General features: G+C 24.2%; 1 protein-coding gene across 1 annotated transcript; it reads left to right on the top strand.

The window, feature by feature from the left end:
- Positions 1 to 3,364: 3,364 nt before the first annotated feature.
- On the top strand, positions 3,365 to 13,446 carry LOC145838440 (NADH dehydrogenase [ubiquinone] 1 alpha subcomplex assembly factor 3-like). The gene is made up of 5 exons (XM_082946032.1): positions 3,365 to 3,464; positions 6,055 to 6,154; positions 8,437 to 8,632; positions 12,170 to 12,236; positions 12,841 to 13,446. The coding sequence occupies exons 2-5, from the start codon at positions 6,075 to 6,077 to the stop codon at positions 13,083 to 13,085; spliced, it is 588 nt and encodes a 195-aa protein (XP_082802158.1). The 5' UTR covers positions 3,365 to 3,464; positions 6,055 to 6,074; the 3' UTR covers positions 13,086 to 13,446.
- The last annotated feature ends 9,871 nt before the right edge of the window (positions 13,447 to 23,317 follow it).

Raw genomic sequence — 23,317 nt, 5'->3', positions numbered from 1 at the left:
ATATTTACAAATTTAGTTTAAATGGGTTGTTTTGTTAACATTTAAAAAGGATTTTACAAAGTTTGACAAGATTTCAAGTAAAAACATAGAAGTTATGAACCCTAGAAACAAATTGTTAAGTTATTAGATATATGCTTATTGTTACAGCGAAGTTTAATAGCAGATCATTCACGTAAAAAAGGTCATTTTAAAAAGACCATATCTTTTTAAGTACATGATATTTACAAATTTTGTTTAAATGGGTTGTTTTGTTAACATTTAAAAACAATTTTACAAAGTTTGACAAGATTTCAAGTAAAAACATAGAAGTGATGAACCCTAGAAACAAAGTGTTAAGTTCTTAAATATATGCTTTTTGTTACAGCGCTAAGTTTAATAGCAGGTCATTCACGTAAAATGGTAATTTTAAAAAGACTATAACTTTTTAAGTACAACATATGAAAACATTTTGTTTCTTTGGTAAAGTTAGGTAACATTTAAGAACGATTTTACATAGTTTAACAAGATTTCAAGTATAACTGTGGAAGTTATGATAATGGCAAGGACAGTGTTTAGTTCTTAAACAAATTCTTTTTAATACAGCACTAAGTTTTAAACGCAGATTATTCATGTAACAAAGGTAATTTTAATAACATATTTTCCAAAATCGCTTTATAAATTATTCAAAATACTTTAAATAAAATATGCCCGTGATTAAATTTTAATTAAATTCGTCGAATTTAAATTTAAGGTTGTCAACGGCTGTACTGATTAGATAATGTAATTTAAGTTTATGTAACAGTTATATATATTTTTTTAAAAGTTTTAATGTTTACTTAAAATAGTTGTTAAGTTATTTAGAAACTAAATTATGTGTTCAGTTATACAAGATATAAAGAGATTTAAAACCTTAACTTATAAAAGTTAGGTAATAAACGTTTATATCAAACAAAGTATACAAATATATGTTGCTTAATTTATAATAAATGGCGTATGGAAACATATTATTTTTATTATTTTTACTTTGATATAACTAACCTATTAAATTTTAGAAAAAAAATAATTTATTATCTTAAAATAGTAATTTGTATAAAGTTCTTACTTTTTAAACTCTACATGCAATAACAGTTTTATGCTCTAAAACATATACTTTTACAGATATCGCGAAGTTTTAATGTTAGATTTTTCATGTATAAGAGGTACTTTGTAAAATACTTTACTTTTTTTAAAACTATTTTTAAATTCATCAATAGTGTATGACTCGATTGCCTCATATGCAAGGTTCTTAAAACAATTACTCGCGAAGTTTTAATAATAGAAATTTAATGTATAAAAGGTACTTTGTAAAATACTTTACTTTTTTTATTACTATTTTTAAAATCGTCAATTTTAGTTTAATAAATAATAACCATCAACAGTATTTTTTTTTAATAAGGATTAAAAGCTTAAGTTTTTTTGTTTAGAATTTTTTAAAAATTGTTATGATTTAATTTTTTAGTTCGAGTTTTAAATTAGTTAAAACTGAGTTTTTTTATTTATGTTTTTTGCTTTTATTTTTTCATCAGTTTGTAAGCCTTTTTATTGTTACTTTAGCTTTTTATTAATTTTTTTGAATCTTAGCCAGAAAAAAATCTTAGCCAAGTTTTACTTTAGCCAACATTAGCCGCGATGAAGTTATTCAAGCAGAACGTTTTCAGACTTTTTTTAAATCTTAGCCAGGAAAAAATCTTAGCCAATTAAGATCTCAATCTTATTTTATAAGATTGAAAGTTTATTAATACTTATGTCTGGCAGCTTATGACAGCTAAAAACTAGTTTTTACTATATTAAAATGATTTTTAGAAATGGTTAAAAATTTGCTAAAAATAAATTCATAAAAAGACCTATGTAAAACAAGACTTTGTTGAAACTAAAATTTTAATTAAGCATCTATTAGAAATCTATTGAACTCAAAAAATTTAACTTTTTTATCTCTAATAATATTTGGAGCTTTAAAAATTTGGGTAAATACTCAAGATGATGTCACACCAATATCAAGCTGAAATTATAACATATTTGATGTTATATTTTGTTACTTCATTCTGCTTAAAACGCAATTACTCAACGGATGGTCTTAAAAAGTTTTAATGGAGAGATTTAGGTCGTCATTAGTAGTTGTACGAATTTTCATCTCCATACTTTGTGTGACTTTGTCACACAAACTTTATGGTCAACTATCCTTTTATAAGAGATCTATCCTTGATTAGAGATCCATTATTCTATGTCTTTTTTAACCGTAATTTTAGGGTAAAAAATTATACTTTATAAATACATAAATAAAATTAAACATATTAATTAAAAACTAATAGAACTAAAATATTTAATTGCTTTTATTTTACAATATAAAGCGATTAAATCAATACAATAGTTTATAATGATTAGGATATTGTAAAATTAAATCAATTGAAAATTTTAGTTTACAAATAATAAATAAATTTAATTCTTACTATGCACTTATATAGCTTGTTTTAAACAAAGTACCCTATTAGAATAAACATATTATGCTCAAAACATTGATTTTTAGCCTAAAATTATGGTTAAAAAAGACATTGAATGTACTATAATTTCAGCTTAATATCAATATATCATCCTAGGTAATTACATTAAATTGTAAAAAGTTTGTGGTACTAAAACTAATATGACGCTATACACAGCAAAACAGTTTAGAAAAAAATACAGAAACTTATGATTTTTTGAACTTGAGGCCTGCTGGCCTAAGGGTCCTAATGATTGCTATAAAAACTCTCTGATTTGAAAGTTGCAAAATCAAAACCCTCTTCAACATATATACAAAAAAAAAAACTTTGACAGAACTTATTTTCTGGCTGTTTTCTAGTATTATTATGTAATTTTTGAAATAAATCTTTTTAAGGAAATAACTGTTTAACTGAAATAACTGTTTTAAACTATAGTATTTAGGTATGAGGACAGTTATGGTAGAAAACCAAAACCTTGTTTTTGACAAAACTACTGCCCACACAGTTAAGAAAACTAGTGCTCTACAATCTATTATTTTACCTTATTGAACATTAAAGTGCTTTCTTGCTTAGCTGGTTACTCGCTTATCCGGCCGGTTTCAATGTCAAGAAGTGTTTTTCAATTCTGCTAAAATCATTGTTTTACTATAAATACATAATTACTTAAATTTTTATAACTAGAAAAGCAGTTTTATAATTCTAATGTTATCAGACGTCATAATTCTTTAATTTTGACTTTAATGTTGTAATTAACAGATATTGCAACCAGTAAATAAAAATGTGTTTTTTTATTTATTTAGAAGCTTTTCTGATTTTGCTTAATAAGTTACAAACTTTTGACACAGTTAACATACATGGTTTGAAAAATGGATATGACAGGAAAATGGCAAAAAATAATGTGCTGAAATCTGTTACAATGAACAAACTCAGCAAGTTGACTTTGAACAAATAAATTTTAAATTTATTAAAGTTTAATTTTGTTAATTTTTTCTATGTTTTTATTGTTTTTTTGGTGTATAGAATAGGAAAATATAAATTAATGAAAAAATTAGTGTGTGTTTTATTGTTTCATAGCATAATATGAAAGAGGTAAATTGATAGAAAAAAGCAATATTTTGCTTTTATTGGGCCAAAGGCTTATCTGGCCATAATTACAAATAAAGCTTGCCCAACATGGCCTGATAAGTGAGGAGGCATTGTTTATCCATTCATTAATTATGATAATTCATAAATGTAAATGGACCGCAGTTTTAGTTTTAGTAAGTTTTTATTTTTAATTGGTAATAGTCACATTTAGCTACTTATAGGGGTCTAGCCTGGCCTATTTAAAATGTATTTTAGTTTAGAGTCTAAAATTTTTAACTAATAAAATCTTTATGTCCTAATATCATTTCTATCATTGTTTTTAAATTTATTTAAATAAAATATCAATTTAGTTCTTTTCATTACCACCTAACTCTTTAACAATGAAATAAGCAATCTATCAGACAATTTATGTTTGAAAAAAAATTACACAATGCACAACAATAAAAGATCAACTACAAACACAATGATGCAATAAAACAATTAATAATATTTGATATCCAATTCTTCTTCTAGTTTGGTTTCATAAAGTGTTGTTTTTTTTCTCTATCTTCCAATCTTTTTAATTTTGTAGATAGCCATTTCACGTTGTTATTTAAAAGCAACTCTCACTGACATCATTAAAAAACAAAGGTCAAAAAACAGATGTGGATCCACTTTGTACACTTTTTATATAATAAACTTCTACTTATTTAGTTAATATTTTCTTTTAAGTTGTTAAAAATAATCTTTATATATTCAATACATTGCACAGCACATATTTAAAGTTTCAGTTATTTGTTAAGTTAACTAAAATACTAACAAAACATATATTATTGTCTTCATTTTTAACAGCGCAAGTTTTTCTTTTAAAATCCTTAAATACTTTGATAAGCTATCTAAAGTTTTCTTGGTTGCAACTTTTTGAAACAAAAAAGTTACAATCAGTTACAACCAGTAAGTGTTTTAAAAGTTAAAAAATAAGAAAAAGCCAAGATTGAAAAGCTTTGCCATTTAAACAAAATAATCTACAAATTAAAAAAAATGTTTTAGTAAATAGTTTTTGATTTCTTTTAAAAGTTTCTTTGCAAATTTCAATATAGGGATAAAACAATTATAAGAGAAACATTTTTATAATCACATGTCAAACCAAAGACCTAAATTATAAAGAATTGACATGTTAGTAAAACACTCTAATGTTTGTACACATAAAAATATTTATACTTAAAAAAACTACTTATTGAATTGTCAATTTACTAAATCTAAGAAACACTCCAGTCTTAGTACATAAGCTAATGTATACACTCCATGATGTTTTTGTTTGAAAGAAAAACAAAACCTAAACTTTAAAGAAAAACTGCTAGAACTACTATCTGTTTTGTTTCACATTTTTAAACTTAAGCAGTGAAGATAATAAATGGTTTTAAAGCGATATCCAGGAACTTAAAAACAATACTAAAAATTTTTTTTTTTTGAAAAAGTCAGTTTAAAATATAGTTTTCTTTCGCAAGCCAAATTCCATTTAAATAAAAAACATGCTTGCGGGTCGCAGATTTACACTTTGAGGCCCTGATTGCCGACCCCTGATTTAGAATGACAGTGCAGTTTCAAAATGTACTAGAATGGTTCAGTTGTTGACATTTTAATTTTGTTTATAATTAAAAAATATTTGAAATATATTTGAATCAGTTTTTCTTTTTTACTCCTAAAATAATGTTATATAAGACCATTCAAAATATTCAAAAAAACACTTATTTGTGACATTTATTTGCTTTACAATAAAAAAAAAGCTTTTTCCCAAAATCATATATTCTATTGAACTTATGTTGTCATTAAAGTATATAGACTAAGTCTCTTTAATACTGATATGTTAAAAAAAGCAGAAATAATAATATACCATAAAAACTTAATCTGAACAATGTAGGAATAACATTGTCATTAATTTTGAAGAGATAAGTGTTAAAATTACATTAAGTAATAACTGCTATGCTCTTACTGGGCATCTAATGCTAATGTTTTGAAAATAAATCTGAAACAGCACATAAAATTAAGGATAATACCAAGTCTTCATGTAAAATTTAAAAACTAACTTTCATAAAAATATTGGTGCATAGAAAGATAAGAATAGTTAAACTTTGTTTTTATCAGTAACAAATTATAGTAAAACTCATTTGTTTGTAAATCAAGACAATACCAATACACTGATCTATGTCAAGTGTTAGACATACCTATAGTTTGAAATGAGTTATTAATTGAAATTATGACATTTTAAAGTTATTTGTAATTACTAATGTTAAGTTTTTTGATTCTATAGTTTGTAACAACTAGAAAAAAAAATGCTATGTTAAAATTCTATATTTATGATAAATAAGTAAGTTCTAAGATATTTAAATGTTTTTTGATACTATTTTTGAATAGTACTAATACATGATTTTAAAAATTTTTAACATTATTTAAGATTCAAATGCTTATCTTTTTATGAATAAAATTTCAACAGGTTTATAAAACAGCGTAAATATGGTTATTTCATGTAAATTAGGTGGAAAGCTTCAAAATATTAGTATTATGAATTTTACAATGAGAACTTTTTACAATAGGTAATGTTGGCATATTTTTTATTGTGCTTTAAAATTTAACATGGTCACACTAAGGTCCACTAATATGAATTTATTGACTAGTTTGTAATTTTTAAGTTCATTATTTACAATAATAATGTTTGTTTTATTTAATTTTATGTTTTGTTTTAATGTATTAGAATTTGTTTTAAAAATCATGCTTTTTTTTAACTTTAAGGTTTATTAAATTTTAATTTAATTTTTTATTAAACACAATTAACGAAATTAAACAGTTTTGATTTATTAAAAGTAATAATAACAAAAATTTGTATGAAAATTAAAACATAAACAAGTATTTTAGTAAAAAAACATTTCTGAATCAAAACAAAATAGACAATTTTAATTATGTATACAAGAAGACTTATAAACAAATGTTAAAGAGCATTGGAGAAATGGTTATTATTATTTTATAGAATCATTTTTTACAGAAATAGTTAAGGTATCAGTTACTTTCACTGTTTTTAAAATTCAAAACAGTTTTTGAGATATAAGAAATCAAAATTCAAGAGTTTCATAGGTCCCTTTTAAAAGGCACATACTAAAAAGGCAAAAAAGGCTATTTATATATCTCCTACTATTTTTCTGAAATCTATTTAAATTTATATAAATTATATAAAATTATATTCAGTCTAATTTTTATAAAACTTGAAAAATTTGAGGAAGAAATTTTCAAATTTCAACAAAGTAAAACAGTTTTTTGTTTTGTATTCATCAAGTTTAAATTCTTTAACTATAAAAAGCTTTCTGAAAGTTGTTTCTAAATATTGCTACAAACATCTAATATAAAATTGAGTTGTTTATGTTAAAAATGTAGGAGGAAATATATGTCTAGAAATTTTTATTTTCTCTATTTTAAATTCATTCTTATCAAGAATCTATTGTACTCTTTGACTCTAATCGGCTAAAAAGATAGTTTTAATATTTTAAGGCTGTAAAAAGCAACTTGTAGCAGCTCAGTTAAAACTCTAGAAAAAAATTAAATAAAGTTTTACTCTTCTCATGCCTTTAAACTTGTTTGTAACTTAACGAAAACCTTTTCATGATTTTAAGTATTTGTAACAAATAATGTAATAGTATAACGCACATGAAAAACTTCTAAAGTTTAATTTATTATTTTTATTTGCGTTTCAACTTTACATACTTTATAACTTGTTTTTGTTGTTTGTATAGTATTATTAAATTTTACACTAATACTACTTTATTGTATACTAAACTTTATTCATGAGTCTTGTATTGTATATAGTTTTATTTTAAATAGTTGAAAATAAAGTTTTTGAGTAATTAAATAGAAATAAAAAAATGAAAAATACATACTAAAAGTAATGCTCTAAATTATTTTTATTAACATCTTATTATACAAAAAACAACTTTTATGAATAATGATTAATTTTACACCTTAATAATAATGTTTTGTATGTAGTTCGAACTTTTTATTTTATTTGCACAATTTTTAATTAAAAATTAATTGATATTATTGAACATTAAGTAATCTTAAGTTGGAAACCTTTATCAATTACATTTTTTCTAAGGAAAAATGACAAAAGATAGTTATTTTTTATTTTAATAACACTTGTTCTTATAAACATTATATAGCTAAATAAATTTATTATAAATAAGCATGAAATAGTTTAAACCAATTTTAACTTACCTGTGTGTGACTGTGTTCTTGATAAAAATTCAACTGATCATGTAATCATATAAATGATTACAAAACTATAAAAAGTAACACAGATTAATATCAAATATGTATTTAAGGTATAATTTAATAAATAGCTCTTTTTTATTTAAAACAATTATTTATTAGCAATGAACAATCTGAAACAAAAACGAGTATAAAAACAAATACACTAAATAAGCTACATGTTTTAAATCGTACAATGTACATATAAGGTCGTTTAGGTTACCAAGTAAATCTTTAAATTAATTTTTAATAGGTTAATATATTTAAAAATTTGAAAATTATTAGAAACTATTATGCAAAAGAACTTATTATTACTACTAGTGCGAGCTCATTTAAAACAGTTTTTTTACAAATTATGGTTTAATTTGACTTAAAAATAATTAAAGCCTTTATTGTTATTAGTAAATATAAAGTAAAATAAGTTTTGATAGTGTTGTTGTTCAGTTTATATTAGATAAAAACTAGTTTTAAATTAATATCATTTAATGTATATTTTTTTAGTATTTGATAACAGCATTAATCTCAATCTTTAAATTTAAGTTAAAAAAAAAGTACAGTTTTAAAGTAAGTTTATTTTTTTTAGGAGTCAACATCTTTCAAAGCTAGATTTTAATGATCTTCAAGAATCTGCGTCTTCTGTTAATATAGACATTGCCTCTAGATCTGAAGAGAAACATCCACTCATGCTGATGGGATGTGTGAACAATGGATTCAGGTTTTCTAACATGACTGTAAAAGGACCAGTTGCAATAGTTGACAAGTTAGCTCTTCGTTGGAATGCAAGTAGCTTTTACAACTTTTAATTTTCCTTTTTTAGTTTTTTATAAGTATTCATATGTACCAACTATCATAGAACTTAAGTTTTATGATATAAAAGGATAAGAAATAGTTTAAAATATAGTTATTGGAACATAAGTGACCAGTAAATATACAATAAGTTACACAAGACACACAATTTCAAAAACACTAAGTATATTTCGATCAATTCTCTGCAGTAGAGTACAATGCTAACAAATAATAAGATTTTATACACTTATATAGTAACCTAGTAATCAAAAATCATAAAGGAATTAAGAGATTAATAAAAGACAAAAGCAATTAGTAACAGTTAAAATCAAATAAGTCCATTTAAGTTATAATTGATCTACAGTAAAACTAAACATAAATAAAATGAAAACAATCCTTATATAATGTTAAGAAAATAAAGAAACAGTATAGTCAAAATCTTTTTGCTTACATAAAACAGGTTTCCTAAACATAATAAAAAAGGCTTCTAATTTAATCAAATCGAAAACATTACTACAAATTTTAATAATTTTAATCCTATCTATATTATAATTGTTTGCACAAGTTGGATTATTAACTAAATATTCTGAAATAGATGAACTTTTAGATGGGTTTAAAACCTTTACCGGTATATCATCTTTCTATTCTGCAGGCAAAAACTCTCTACACATTTTGGTATGTGTTCTTTTATTCTCTTCCTTAGATGTCTGGTTGTTAATCCAATATAACTTGCTGTACAACAGCAACTGTACTGGTAGATTACCATACTTTTATTTAATTTCGATACTGGATCCTTACCACCTGGTGTTATTAGTTGTTTAAAGGTAAAAACAACTCTAGGGTTCGCTGCATAATAAGTATTTCTTACTAATAAGATAATCTTTAAAATATAGTATTAATCTTTAACTTTTTTAATCAATAAAGATCAAGTAATGATAAAAATAGGTTTCAACATAAATAGTAATGCTCTACTATGACCGTTGACTAATAACTGTATTATATAAAAAAAAAGAAGTTTCTAGTGTTTTCAATTCAAATGTAGTTGATAAAATTTAAGAAAATTATTTAAAAATCAATTTAACAAACTGTTCAAAACTGCTTACTAAAATTTTTTCAATTGTTGAAAGGAATTTTATTGAGTTTGAAAACCATTTGCAACATAAGATTTCGCATCATATTTTCAAAAATATATTTTCAATTTTTCTTAAGCCTCTTTAAGAAATTTGATTTTAAGTAAAACTATATTTAAACTAAGTTATAAATGTTTGAATTTCAATTGGTTATTGCATAGTTATATAAGGTAATGATTTCAAAGCTATTTAAACGAAAATGAAAAAGAAAATAAGCTAGTAAATTGTCAGTAGTGCTGTTTTCCCATTTGATGCTATGTTTATGTTTAACTTTTGCCTTTTTTGTTCTACTAGTACAAATTCTAAGCTATAGTGCTCACCTCTTTATAAATTTAAAGTTATTCTTAATGTTTGAGTTCTTGCTTGGTTAATATTCACATAAGTCTTCGAAAATAGCTTTGTTCTTGTATTTTCTTTTATGATCATCAATTCTTCAAAATATTTTACAAGGTATACTTACAGATGACCTTAGCAGCAAAAGTTGTAAACATTTATTTTTGACGTTAAAGTTACTCAGTATATGTTGTGATGATTGGTATGTTTAATTTGTTTTCAATCATTTGTATGTTGTTTTTGTTTGGAAGTTAAATTGTTGATTTTATCGTGAATTTGTATAACTTGTTCTAATATTATTTTCTAAAAGTTTTTTTAGTAATTTTTTTTTTGAAATCTGCATAGTTTGTACAAGATTTAATGTCTGTCCAAAATTCAACAAATAAAACTTTATGCTTTTTGAAAAATACTAATGTTGGCTTTCTATTTAAAAATTTGTGTAGAGTCTGTTTGAAATCAACTTTACTTCTGTATTTGAATATGGTAAATTAGTTTTGTCAGATACTTGTAAAGAAAAAATGTTAAGTTTGAATGCAGTGTATTCATCTAGTGATCGAAACTGTGTAAATTGGAGTTTCTCAAATACATTTTCATTTACTGACCTTGGTAGAAATATAAAAAATGCACTTTCTTCTTTATTGGATGCCTCTTAAATCATTATTTACCCAATTGCTTTTTCGTGCTCTGCTAGTTATTGTCCCTTGATAACCAAAATTACCCCAAGGAACGACATTGCTAACTTTGGAAAACCTTGGTTTAAATTAGGGCTGGGCAACGTTTTTCAATCAACGGGCCGGATCCAGAAAATTTTAGTCTTTTGCGGGCCGGAGCAGTTCAAACAAGTGATTTACTGGATCCAGATTCCTGATCTAACCGAATAATGGCTTTCCGACATATGACATATGAATAACGACATAATAATGACAGGTCCGAATCCGACTGGATACTAATTTTAAGTCGAGATCTTTATTCGGTCGGATTCTAATTTAAATAAAAGTTTTGGTTCCGGCCGGAATCTAATATTATAGATGCAGCTGATCGCTTTTTTGAATCCTTCAAATTCACAAAATTTCTCAACTCTGAAAACTTTAGATGTAGATTGAGACATGTTAGATGTTTAAATAATGTCTACAAAATAGAATTGACATTGTAATTGACGAAGGTACGTATGTAAAATATCGTACTTAAAAAAACATTTTGCTTGGGGTAATTTAACAAAATATATTCCATATAAATTAGAACAACACAAAGTATTAGGACAAAATGATGTAATTATTAGTACACATTAATTTATTTAGTATTTTTTTTAAATGTTTTCAAAGTTAGACTATTACAGTTTTGTTTTGTAAAAGTATAATACAAAGTTTAATAAAAATTTTGTAATACTGATCCTTTGCGGGCCTGTCACTTTAATCGCGGGCCGGTCATTTTCACTCTGCGGGCCGGATCCGGCCCGTGGGCCGTACGTTGCCCACCCCTAGTATAAATCATAACTATTTACTATGAGCACCAACATGTCTTCAAAATATCTAAAGTAAAAAATAGTTTTTAGTTTTTTTTAAATCTTAGTAGTAGTAAAACCTTCATTTGATGATGAAGTTATTTTGCTAAAAAAGTGGCAAATAGACTACTCATTCCAACGCCATCAATTTGTTAATAGACTTTTCGTTATACAGAAAGACACGAAATTATACTGAAAAACTCTATACTTTTTTCATTATACAAACTTAAATGTTATTTAATTTTTAGTTTGCTATTTTGGAGCTTTTGCAATTTTAGGTATTATTTTTATCCTAAACTATTTTTGAAATATATTCAGGCTTTATTTAAAAGAATTTATGAGTTTTTATTTTATTTGAACTCGCAAAAGTGTTGGTATGCTTTATGTCTAGAATAGATATTTTGTTAACAAACTTTTGAAGCTTTAAATATTGCAAAACATTGGTTTTATGTTGCAAACAATTTGAAAAAATCTTTTCATTTAGTGATTAATTTTCTTTATAGAATCTTCCAGTTTTTATTAAATTGAATCGACAAAGCACGTAATAAAATATGATTTAATTTTAGGTCGAAAAAGCTGAAGATATAACAGAAGAAAGTTTTGCTTTATTTAAAATGGTATATCCAAAAGTAGGTTAGTTTGCTTAAACTACTTATTAATGGTCTATTTTAATAAATTTAGTTATTTTTCTTACATCTCAGTTTTATTGACTTAGAGATTGTTTTTATCTTAAAACTTAGATTTTCAATTTAAATATTAATACCTTTTGTATAGTTATTATATTTTATGTGTTCAATTTTAGTTAACAGTATTTGAAAGTTTTTGTTTTCTTTTAATCACAAAATTATGCTATCCACTCTTTTTACTTCAAAAAGTAGCAACCCTGTTACATGTACTCTTGACAATAAAATTTACAATAATTTTATTATGCAAACTGTTATTTCATTCCTTCAGTCTAACAAAAACATATACAATTATTATCAAACTTTATAGTAATTTAGTTATAATTTCATAACTTTATGAAATATTATGACAACTTTTAACAAAAGTCTTAGATTTAAACAAATATTTTTACTATTGTAGTAAAATTTGAGACTTAGTTCTTAATGATTTTTTAAGAATACCTTAGTTTTTATTTTGAAAATTCATATATACAATTTTGTTTTTTGTTGGTCTGATTTAAAAAGTCAGCAAGCTTTATAGTAAACTCAAATACATCAAACTACATTCATCTCAGACCTGATAGTTGTCGGCACCGGAGAAAAGGCCAAATTCGTCTCTCCGCACGTGAGAGAGTCACTGAAGCGTGACGGGATCAGCTTGGAGGTTCAGTCGACGAAGAACGCGTGCGGAACTTTCAACGTTCTCCTGCAGCAGAAAGCCAGCAGCGTGGCAGCGGCCCTCATACCGTTCACCATGGCCGACCAGTACGCTCCAAAACTGAAGCAAATAAAAAACACCCGTCCCGAGCGCTTGACTTAGTTGAATTCATGTGTAGGTTAAATTGATGTTTTCAGAGTCATACAGTTTTCAAAGTGTTTCAAAATGTATGAATATGTTGCTTTTCAAGTTTATATATTTTTTAGGATTGTAAGAAACTTAACTTTTTATAAAAGTATAAAAATTTATTTAGAAATAAGTAAAGGATATTATTTGTGTATGTTATTATGATGCCATGAACTAATAATAAGTTATTAAAACTCACAATAAAATCTTAAAATAACTGGTCTATTTATATAGTTAGTTTTTTAAACTTAAATAAAAAAAAAAAAAAAGATTCTCTTAAAATTTAACGTTTGCACTTTTTCAAAACTTTAGATAATTATATTTATACTATTATATTCTAGGCTAGTTAAAAAAAAGTTTAAAAAGTTGCTATCTTTTCTACTAAAATAAATTACGCTGTATTCTAATGAGTTAAATTATAAAAAACTAAATTTTTATAACGTTTCAAATGCTTTAGAAGTTTTTTTTATGCTATATGCTGTTTATTTATAAAAAAAAATAATAATAAATTACATTTTGAAATTATTAACTGTTTAATGTAAACTATTACTAAGTTTTATGGATTTTGAAAATTACTGAGACGTTGAACCAAAATAATAAAGTATCAATTAAATTTATTCAATTTTTATTTTAAAAAATTAAAAAAAAAATTAGATGTATGACTTTTTATTTTATTTTTAATCTAATCATTTTTCTAAAGTTTGTGCTTGTTAATAGCTATTTCTAAATATTTATTAAGTATTTGATATTACTTTAGTATTATTTTTTTATTTCATTTAAACGTTTTTACAGAATCAAAATAAAATGATATCTACTATTTCTATTTTGCTATAAAAAACTACACTTTATAAAAATAAATGTACGTAAAAAAATTTATAATACCATATACATTATAAACTTTAAGAGCATATAAAGCTGTTGATATAGAATATTAATGAGAAGCAACTCATACAAAATGTCTAGGCATGTTATAATACATTGATTTTGTTTTGGTAACGTAGTCAATTAACTTGAGTTATTAAACAGTAATGTTTTGATTTTAGTGTGACATGTATAAAAAAGTATGAATAAAATATAATAATACTTACGTGCAAAAATATTAAATAGTATATTTTTCAGGGCTGTGTAAACAAGTAAACTGTTTTAAATTGTTCTAAAAATTCCTTAAGATAAAGTACATCAGGCACTAAGCTCTTTATAAGTAGCTGAAAATTTACAATCCAATCATGGTTACATGAATACAACACTCACTGTGCTAGGTTTTACTCTAAATTTTATTGAAATAGTTTGAATTTGTCAAAATAAAGACCTATTCTGTAAAATGCATAACATTTCAAAAAAGTACCAGTCTCTTTAAAGCTTTACAAATATCCTTTTTTTTTTTTTTTCTAGATGATCTTCATCTAGAACTAGTAGAACTCTAGCTTATCTAGTATTTTGAATGTCAGTGCTAATGATTTTTGGGTACTGAAGTTATTAAATAAATGAATTAAAACATACAACTTTATATGTTGATGTATATTCTAGTTTAAAACCACGGAAACTTCTTTTTTATCTTAAATTTACTTAAAAACTGAAAGCGGAATAATAAGTTATGTTTAAAAACATATAGAATAAAACCGAAATTGTAGATAAAAACACCCTTATTTAATTAATTCATAGCTCTAACACAGATAAGGTAAATAAAACTGTCAAAGTATTCATGTATGTTTGTTTCCAAAACTTAAACACAGGTACAAAAAAAAAAGAAAAAAAATAGTCAATCAATTTGATAGTCATTTATTAAACCCTATTTATAAGGAGTCAAACCGTTTTTAACTGGAAATGGAGAATGAAGTTTCGAAGAATATATATACTTCTAAACTTTTCTAAATATTAATTTTTATAAGAATTATTATTAAACTATATTTATAATTAATTAATAATTCAAGAACAATAGTTCTCAGAATAAAAGTATTAGTTCTCGAAAATATTATGCTATATGCTTTTTTGAATTAAAAAACAGTTTAATTCTAAAATAAAGCAAGTGAAATTTATATCTTAAATAGTTTAATTTTGCAAAAGCTTGTAAAAGTTTTTTTGCACACCAGATTTTTTGAACGATTTTCTGTTGTCGTTAAATAAACAATACTACATATGAAGTTGATGTCAAATATAAAGTTTTGATTATAAAACGAGCAATTTATATTGAAATTATAAAGATAGTTTCTATAGAGTGTTTTCAAAAAACTTTATTTCTGCGTTAACTTTTTTTTTTATAAATTTACACTGTTTTGAGGATTAAATAACATATACTTGTACTTGGAGCTGAACTACTGGTACTTGAAGCGAGCAAAAAGTACCTTAAGTTTTGGAAGTGTAAACAAAAAAAGACATAAAAAAGTACATATACTTTTAATTTGTCAATAAAAAAGAACACATTATGATATGATTGCTAATTTTTTTTTGAAAATATTTAAAATGCTTTTCCTAAACTATGAAAAACCAATAAAATACTTTTATCTTAAAGCAGTGTTTTGTTTTAACCGTAGATATAGCTGCACACTAGTGTATAGGATCAAATAGCTGAGAAAACAACTAACAATGAAAGCTAAAAGAGAAAAAAATGCGGGAAAAGTTTAACAGGCTTGAAAGTAAATATAGGTAAAAAATGCAGTTTAATTTTGATTATGGTAATTAGAAACAACACTTATTAGTTGATTTAGAACAGGGGTCGGCAAACTGCGGCCCGCGAAGGGTAAATCTGCGGCCCGCGAGCAAGTTATTTTTTTGAATGGAATGCGGCCCGCGAAAGAAAATTTTGTGGCCCGCTGAGCAAAAATATATTTCAAGTAAATTTTTTTTCGGTAATTCGATTTAATTTGTTTAGTTTGGTTTTAAGTCTCTGTAAAACATTTAAAAATAATTAGAAGAAGTTACTACTTTAATTTAAAAATGTGAAAAAGACAGATTAGCATTCTAACAGGATATTTTTCTGAGTTTCATAATAACTTCTATTTTACAACAGCAAGTAATTATCTGAAAAAAGAGTGCTTGAGTTTAATAAGTTAGTTATATTATACCTATTTATCAAATAAACTAAATGCAAATGTTTTCCATTTTGTACAAAAGCAATGCACAGTAATTAAATAAAGTGTCATTTCTTAATAGCTTAGATATTCTTTCCAATACTTTTTTTACCTAAGTTTCTTTTATATATTTTTTATTTGTAAATTTTATGTTTTAGTGTAAAAACATTTAAAATAACATAGTAATAAGAAAAAAAAAGGTTTATTTAAGTTTTGTTTTGACACATTTTAATTTTTTAGAAGTTTTCTTTGCACTTAAACTAACTTATATGCACACCAACTTAAAAAAATGCTCATATTTTAAACCACTTTTTATAAAATACTTTAGTTAGTTTAAGTTTAGTTTATGCATAATTTTCTAAGTTTGTTTTTTCTACATGTAATATCTAAATTTGTACAGACACAATTAAAACAATATATATGACATAAACTAATATAGTTTTTGTTAGGTATAAATTTTCATTTTTCAAACATTGATTTTGTCAAACTAAGTTAACATTTATGCTTTGCATATCAATACACACATTTGCCGTTTTTTGGAGCTACCTATTTAATATAAACTAGACTTAGGGATAGTTTATAATCATTGACACACTCTCAGACTATCACTATTTGAAGACTTCAAATCTCAGGCCAACTAAATCATTTTATAAGTTTTTGGCTAGAATTGTTTTTTGTATACAAAATATCAGGAATGTTTTTGTTAATTCAGGCTGGCTTTTTTGCTTAAAAGAGTTGCAAATTAAACTAATGATGTAAGTTTTGCTCAACCCAAAGTGTTAGTTTCAGTTATAATATATGTTATAATATATCAAGTTCAAGCTTTGAACTTGAAAATTTATGCTAAAAAATTTTGGAAAAAAACTTGAATTTGAGAATTTTTGAAAAAGTCTGGAGTTTCAAACAATTTTTACATGTAAAGTAGTGAAATTTCGATTTGACACAAAAAATTTAGCAAATAAACATTTCTTTATTAAAAAATATACTAAAGTAGCTTAACAGTGTTTTTTTAATATTGATATACTTTATAAGACACTTTTTAAACTTTAATTAAACTTTATACTAAAAATAAAAGAAGGAATTGTACTTCTAAAAACTTTTGGTGCATTGCACCTTTACTTGTAAAATTTCACCGATTGTTGTGCTTCGTGTTTGCACTAAATGAAGAAATTATACTAAAGTGTCAAAGTTAAAAAAACATCTCTAATAAAAATTCTCAGATGAGCAATAGTTTTTCTATCAGTGCTCTCATCTTAACATATTGATTAAAGTCATAATTTGATTTATGCGACTTTATAACCTCAATGCATTTCCTAAATAGGACTTTTTGTTGTCATTGAAGAAATTAACAAAAGTTTTTCATTACTGCCAACAAAAATTCTTTAAAAAAGTTTTCAATTATAAACGGTATCTTATTATTAATAATAAATTTTGCTACTTTATAACTTGCCTTAACAACTTTTTTTTGATAATTCTTAAGTTACTGAAGATAATCATGTGCTTTGTTGGAACTGACTTTGGTGATTTCTTTTTTTATCGTTTCTCGCAATAACTCCTAACTAACGTTTTTTTTTGTTGCTCGTCTTTTATTTTACAACTAATATTTTTAATTTTTCATTGCAGATAAAGAATTGCTGTAATGCTTAATAAAAAAGAGGTTTTTCCCTTCGCTAATGACTCAATTAAGTTTTATACTTTTGTTAAAAATGTTTAAGAAAGTTAATTGTCCATTCCAGCTGACTTATATTTTTTTGGCATGTAATTTGTTTACTGTTAATAAGTTTCGTTATTTCTTTATGTTGTGAACTTTATTTTAACTGGGTTGCTACACAAACAGGCTATTTTAAAAGCTTGAAAACTCAGATGTGTGTGAAACTTTTATTTCAAACACTTTAAATAAATCTTAGAATTCCCAGAATAGTTTTTATGACTAAAGTGTAGTTTACTAATTGTAGTTTTTTCTTGTTTTTTACACTTTGTGTACTTTTTAATGATGATGATATTTTTACTAGGTCCTAAAGCTTGATTTACAACGATTTACTAGCTTTTTAAACTTTTAATGAACTTAGGCTGGTTTGATACAACTCAGAAATTTTTGCTTTTTAAGTGACAACCATGTAAAAGACTAGTTACTAATAAGATATTTTATTTAAGTATTCTGAATTAATTATGTTAAAGAATTTGTTCTAGCTTTCTATAATACAAACAGGTATTAATTTTATGAAATAACTAATTACTAAATTTTTAATGAATGTAAACTATTTAACACGCAAAAACTTTTTTTGAAGTTAATATTTTTAGAAATATGAAAAAAGGGGTTGGTAATATAACAAATATATAAAAGTAACTAATAAATTGTCTTTCAAGTTTGGTTTTTATAGAGAGTTAAATTGTATGTAAAATTATAAAAGTATTAAATTTAACTTAGTAAGTGCTTATGAAAGTACATAGTTTATTAACACTTAAGTATATTAGTCAATGTAAATTTTATTCTAATTTAATTTAAATAGTCAAATTATGTATAGCTAAAACTTTTCTCTGGTGTGACTAAAACTAAAACCAAAATATTATTCAAACGTCACTAAAACTAAAACTGCGGCCCGCGAAGACTTTGTAAACTTGAAATTTGGCCCGCGACCACCAACTGCCTGCCGACCCCTGATTTAGAATCTCGTTTAGTCAAACATTAATGTATGTAAATTACATTTATTAAATTTTCAATATTAAATAATATTTTTTTTAGTTTTAACATTTTTAAGTAAATTTTTGTTATGTATCTCAATGACCGAGAAGTCTTATGCATCAGGCCCTTGTACTAAATTCTTAGTTTTAATGATTTACTATGTAAAATAAAATTGCTGTTGTAAGTTCAATGTTACAATAAATGAAAATTTAACAAACAAAGTTATCTATTTAGACTTAAGAAAGAAAAATTTAAGTGTTTAAATTAGTCAAGTTTTAATTTTTCTAAGTTTAAAATAGTTTCTGAGATACAGCTAAAAAATTTCAAATAATTTTTTGAACAACACCAGTTTTAGTATGTACTTTTTTGGAGTATTTTCTATCATAATAATATTGTAATTTAGAGTTTAGACCTACAGGCATACTAATTTTTTTTAGATAAGGTCAATTAATTTATTTAAGTAGAATTTGGATTTTTAGAATTTGAAGTTTTTAGAAAAGAGTTAAATTTTTACTCCACCTATATTTTGTACTAAGTAAAATATTTAGAAACGAAAAAGGTCTAGTTAGCAAAAACTAGTTTTAATAATAGTCTTGGTTTAATAGAGCCGACATTTATTATTTATTGCTTTGGAATATAAAGTTATACCTATTTTTTAAAAGACTCTTTATAAGTATCAGTAGCAGGGTTTAACCATTTTGTTTTTGGTTTTTTGAACGATAAAAATGTTGCTCAAAATACTTGGTCATAGAACCTAATGTACGAAAAAACTTTTCGGTTATCAAGTCGTACACCACTTGTATACAGTTTAACAACTTATCCATGACTAAACACTATCAATACTTAATACAGTAAAAAATCAAACTTTAATAATTAATCTAATAACTAACGTAATATGTATATTTATATTATAATAAATTTGTCCTCTAGAAAATTTCATAAAAAAGCAACAGTGTTTTTGGTTAGCAAAGTTTAACTCATTTCGAACTACAGTTTAGGAATGGAAACAATCATATTGTTTTTATGAAATATCTGTACTGTTCTTTTTAAATTCGAATTTTCGCAATAAACTGTATATATATAGAGGTTTATTTAAAGATGTAAAACTAGAGTCCTTTGAGTTTTACATCTTTAAATAAACCTTTTTATTAATAAAGCCCTTAAGGTGGGCTCAGTGTGAAAGATTTAATTTATCAAGTTAAATAACTTAATTCTCTATATATATATATATATATTATATTGTGATTATATAAACTTAATCTATTTCCACAGAGACCACTTGAAAAGCTTTTAAAAAATTGTTAAGAAAATTCGATATAAAACAAACCAGAACATACGTTTCTTAGAAATAATAAAATTGTTTTTAATCTTCAGCTAGTACGGTTTGAAATAGAAAATAATGTGATTGTATAAACATTATAATTTTCTACAGAGCCCACTTAAAGGCTTTTAATTTATTTACTTTGAAAAATTTATTTACAAAAAATCATAACATACATTTCATAGAAAAAAATGTTTTTATGAAGCGTATGTTCTGTTTTTCTTTCAAATCGAATTTTATTAATAAAATATGTATATACATATATACAAAACGGTTAAGGCAAAATACATAAAATAAACTACTCAGCAAGATGTAAATAAGTTTTGCAAAATAAATATTGCGCTGTAACAAAATTTATCTTAAAAATGGAATTTGGTTAAAACTTAAATTATATAGTAATTAAGTTAGACGTTTTTAAAACTTAAATTTTTGTTTTGTGTACTAAATTTTTTTACAGGAACACTTTGAGTATAAGTAAAATTAAAAAAAAAATGTTAAGTTCAAGATAAAAGTTTATTTAAATATCTAGATTTTATTAGTGTTGAGAATTGTTAAATAATTTAGTTTTAATAAAGACCACATCAAGTTCTTAAAACAAATTCATAGTTATCAAATTATTTAAAAACTGTTATCTACCTAAGCTTTAGCATATATTAGTTTAGTATATGGTAACGTCGTGATTTTTAGAAACAAGATCTAATAGGATAAAACATAATGTTTGTAACAACAAAAAAATAATTGGCCCAAAACAAACAGATCCTTCATCACGCTTGTTCAATTTTTTTAGTAAATTGTAAAAAATCATAAGATAAATCAAATTACTAAAACTATAAATCTTTTTGCGAATTAAAAAAAAAATAGTTATGAGTACTCAAAACAAACAAAAAGCATACTGTTGAGGTTGAAAAAAAGGTACAAATGAGATACAATTGAGTGACTAACTTATAATCTTTTAGTACAAGAGAGTACGACTTCTAAGTAATTTAAATGTTGACAGTTATAAGCAGTCAATAGTAACCAGCATCAAATCGAGTAACTTGTGTATGAGGTAATAGTATAGATTTTCGACAACTTAGGCTAAAACATTATACTAGTTTTATAATTAATTGCAACTAGTTATGAACGTATTGTTATATTTTTCTACAACAATACATCTTACTACCAACTTATAAAATATATTGTACGGTTCACATAATAAATATTTTTTTTTGCAAACATAATTAATTTTGGCAACAATAAGTAAAGTAGTAGTTTAGTTACTAAAATTCTTTTTGGACTATTTTGTTATAATAACTTACTTTCAAAGAGTTTCTCTAGTTATTGTGATAAAAACTGTGCCGAAATTATTTTGTTTAGTATAGTTGTCTTGTTTATTTACACTGTAATACAGTTGTAATCTTATACTTCAAAAAAAAATCAATAGATAAAAAAATTACACAAAATTTTCAAAGTTTAAAACAACAGAGTATTACAAAAAAAAATCAATTAACATTGCTTCGTTTTTATGAAAAAATTAATTGAAGTATGAAAAAAAAGTTATGAAATTTCTAAATGTACATAAGGTATTATTAAAAAGACTGTGTAAGTTTTTGTCATTTGCTGTAGTATTTTATATTTTAAATTTAGAATAGTATTATTTTAATAAACCATCACATGTTTTTTAGCCACACTGTGATATAGTTTTTTTGTTTTTGTTGTGCATAGTTCTTTGGTTCCCTTGATAAAATATAAATTAATTTAAACTTAGTTTTTGGATAAAAAATAAATAAATAAAAATAAAGTCACGTGTTTTAGAGGTAGTTTAAATCGTTAGCTATGTAATAAAGATAATGTCTACAAAAAAGTTGCGGTTTTTTAAGTTTTACAACAAATGTGAAGGATAATATAATTATTATATATCACATGTTTCTATATTTACTTAATAGCTTTTCCTTATGCAACTTTGTTTTACTTTTAAGTGTATTTCGTATGTTTATAATTATAACTATACTTTTTTGTTAAACGGAGTATCATATAACTTATGTACTGTTTAAATAAAGATACACTGATTTATATACATAATATACAGTATTTTGTTGTAAATTTTTTTTTTTATGTGTTTCTGACTGTGTGATACAAATTGAAAATATCTAAATAAAGCACAGGAACTATTAGAAAATGAATTGATAATAAGTATCAAAATTAAACAAGTTAAATAAATTAAAAAACGGACTTTTGTTTTAATGTATATATCTAACTAAATTTATTAAGTTTGATTTATTGTATTAAAAAATTAACCAAAGAAAGTTAAATATATTAAAAATTATATTTGTACTGCTAATGTTTTTAAATAATTGCAAACATACTTTTTTAATGTCTCAGTATACTTAACTAACTTTTAATATTCTATAACTATGTTAATAAGCTTATTACTTTCTTCTAATTAAGTATTATTTGTTTCTATTTATTAATAAAAACATATTTAATATTTTAGCACTATCAAACGTATTTGTAAACTTAGTTGACAATTTCTTAGGACTGTCAACAAGTATGTTTGATGTTGCTTTGCTTTGTGTAACCATTAAGTTTAAAATAATGCGATATTTTTTATCGGCTAAATTAAAATATAGTTGACAAGAGTCTCAGTCATTCTGATTTAACTTAAACTAAAAAAAAAAACTACAAAAGGTAATAAACTAGTATACTTTACTTTAAACTGTTACAAATTTTAAAATAGTAATATTTAAACTATATTTGAGTTTAGTATAAAAAATTAAATAGAAACAAACTTCAAAATAGTATTCTTATACTTTATATTGGAAAAGACGTTTAAAGAAACCCGTGGTGTACGCATATAACCGAAAGGTTTTTTCGTGCACCAGGACCTAGGACCAAATACTTTGAGCGTATTTTCGCAAAAAATATACTAACAGAGTCAGTTTAATTCAAGTTGATTTAAAAAATTTACAGTAATTAATATATAAAATATTTGATTTAGTAGATTTAAGTTTCCAAATTACTTAAAGTTTATTAAAAACGAAACTATTAAAAAAATTCAAATATTCTTTACTGCAAATTTTATACAAAAAACATATTTAAGGTTATTCTTAATGACAGTTTCATAACAAGTAAAATGTTCAACAACTTTTTTAATTTA

This window comes from Thalia democratica, chromosome 6 (genome assembly GCF_965202585.1).
Source record: "Thalia democratica chromosome 6, ktThaDemo2.hap1.1, whole genome shotgun sequence".
Lineage (NCBI taxonomy): Eukaryota > Metazoa > Chordata > Thaliacea > Salpida > Salpidae > Thalia > Thalia democratica.
Note: the sequence above shows the minus strand (reverse complement) of the source record. Positions and strands in the feature narration are given on the sequence as shown.